Source organism: Sardina pilchardus, chromosome 18, assembly GCF_963854185.1.
Source record: "Sardina pilchardus chromosome 18, fSarPil1.1, whole genome shotgun sequence".
NCBI classification, from domain to species: domain Eukaryota; kingdom Metazoa; phylum Chordata; class Actinopteri; order Clupeiformes; family Clupeidae; genus Sardina; species Sardina pilchardus.
This window is the reverse complement of record NC_085011.1, coordinates 10384512-10387011: the sequence shown is the minus strand read 5'-3', so window position 1 is coordinate 10387011 and position 2500 is coordinate 10384512. Positions and strand designations below refer to the sequence as shown.

The following is a 2500-nucleotide window of genomic DNA, read 5'->3' as shown; positions in this document are numbered from 1 at the left end:
TGTCTGCTCACGTGTGACGAGTCTAAATGCATATGCAATTTTGTGTGTGACTATGTGTATGTGTGTGTGTGTGTGTGTACACAGGCGTGTGTGTGTGTGTGTGTGTGTGTGTGTGTGTGTGTGTGACAGTGTGGATCATCATGCAGCATCCACGCCTATACTAAACCCATTATTCTTCTTGATGGTATATTGTATGGGAGGATGGGAGGGAAAGCTTCACATCCTCAATTTACCGCATTTTTAGTCCACTGTGTTTACTGGAGCCGTCTCTATGAGACTGCTAGTCATATGGGGACGCCGCTTTGTCACTTAACAAATATATTCTACAACGTGAGGTATCTTGTAGTCTTCTGCAAGGCTTAGTTAGTAGTTTCACTTGAGTGAGTGTTCAAGCACAGTATAAATATAATGTGTGTATAAATAAATGTTAAAGTGGCCCTACTTGATGTCTGCTTGGGAAAATGCTGCAAAATTCCCATTTGAATCCAAACAGTGCGGCGTCTCCAGTCATCTGATTCCACTCAGAGGCGTTCCCTCCCTGTGTTCTCTCCCCAGGACCGTCTCTTCTTCGTCATGGAGTACGTGAACGGAGGAGATCTGATGTTCCAGATCCAGCGTTCCAGGAAGTTTGACGAGCAGCGCTCTCGGTTCTATGCGGCCGAGGTCACGTCGGCGCTGATGTTCCTGCACCAGCACGGAGTCATCTACAGGTGCTTTCCTTGATCTTTAACTATACCCCCCCCCCCCCCCACCAGTGCACTGTCTCCTTGCGATCTGTTCCTCTGTAAATGTACATTTCTCTAGCCATCCATCAGCCTCGAGCCTTTTTTCTCAGAATCATTCAAACACGGAATTAGCTGCTTTTATCAGCTTACTTCCATTTGCTGAACTGGTACAGCCTGCCTCACGCTAGCTTTGCAAAGGTCTTTTGCAAAGGTCAGCGGGTTTGATTTACACGCTGATAAAATGGAAAACCTCTCTGCACTGTGGACCAGACAGTGCACGCACGTGTAGCCAGGCAGAGCACGCTCTTTACATTTTTTTAATGTTATATTAACAGAATAACTGTGTATACGAGTTAGTTCACACACCACCGTAACTTGAATTTATATTTGAATGTAAACTGGCAGTATGTGGCTCAAAGTTAAGAGTAGTGCTTGCTGTTGCCTTAGAGGAAACATGACACATGACTCTGAAAGCTCTCCCAACATTCAGCAGGAGGCTTGATGTGTTTGGTGGTCCCAACCTCGTTGCCCCTCAGGGCTATTTTAGGGGATATTTTGAGTGAATCCCGTGAGTCCAGACATCACAGTATTGTGCTGGACCAGAAAGAACACCATAACTGTGTCCAGTGCCAGCAGCCTCAACCCAAAACATCATTGTAACTGACCACAAATGCAGCCTAAATTCAGCCATGGCGCTTTGAAGAATGATTGGAAAAATATGAGCCTATCCCCCATTCTTATGACATTAGGTAATCAAGCCCTTCGCTTGAAAGTCCCAGCCTTATTTATTGCAGTCGATTTAGATTCAGTTCTAGTGAGGAATATCTGGTTTTTCATTCGTTTTTATTTTGTCTCTCATATTCTCCCCATATGAGAGGAACTCAAATGTTAGAATCACACAAGGGTACCGTAACTGAAATGTTATGTTGAGTAAGTGAGTGGTTTACCCTCAACAACTGTTCCTAAAACCCTCTGACAACATGTTGCTTGAGGTGATGTGTACCTTTAAGCTTTACAGTACCTTTCTGTGCTGAAGAACTGGTTTCAGGACTTAAGAGCCCATTTGGCCAGCATACGAATTCTTTGTAGCAGAAAAAGGCACCATTTTTTGCTTTGATGAGAACATCTTACACTCCATGAAGGTCTTTTTCCCAAAGTATGGACGCCAGGGTGACGCCTTGTGACAGGCTTTTTTTTTCTGTGAAAGACTGCGCCCTGTGTGCCACTGTTATTTCCATTTGGCGTCTTGGTCACATGACCTGGCGACCAGGGGTCACAACACTTCTGGTAACAGCCCCATTGCCCAGCACTGGGGGCACCGGGACGCTGTTTACCGCTCTTTGTTTACCGGTTGTTTACTGAAGGATGGGATGATTTATGTGTTCCAGGCCGGGTTGTTTATGCTCTTGTCCATGTGTCATTAGCCACACACACTACGCGTGGCGTCGCCGTGGCGCTCCTGTGCCTCTGACCGCATTCTCTTCCCTCGCTTTCCTCTCCTCCTCCTCCTCCTCCTCTCCCTCTCCTCCCCTCCACCTTGTTTTACCTTTCACATCCCCTCCTTTCCTCCTCCTCCTCATCCTCCTCCTTCTTGTCCTCTTCCTCTTCCTCCTCTCCTTCTCTCTTTCTGTCCTCCATTGACGTCTGTTGACATGTCTGCTGCTGTGGTCTGCTCTTCTTTTATATAGGTCTGCTCACATCAGCTTCAGAATAAGTTGCCATCTTGGATTTCATTATCTGACTTCCATGACTCACTCCTCTCCTCTCTCTCATGC

General features: G+C 46.3%; 1 protein-coding gene across 1 annotated transcript in view; it reads left to right on the top strand.

Moving 5' to 3' along the window:
* Window positions 1-2500, top strand: part of prkceb (protein kinase C, epsilon b) — a 106010-nt gene that overhangs the window by 83551 nt on the left and 19959 nt on the right. Inside the window, exon 11 of the mRNA XM_062519493.1 lies at window positions 556-710. Within this exon, the coding sequence (XP_062375477.1) occupies window positions 556-710 (155 nt within the window). The remainder of the gene's footprint in view (window positions 1-555; window positions 711-2500) is intronic.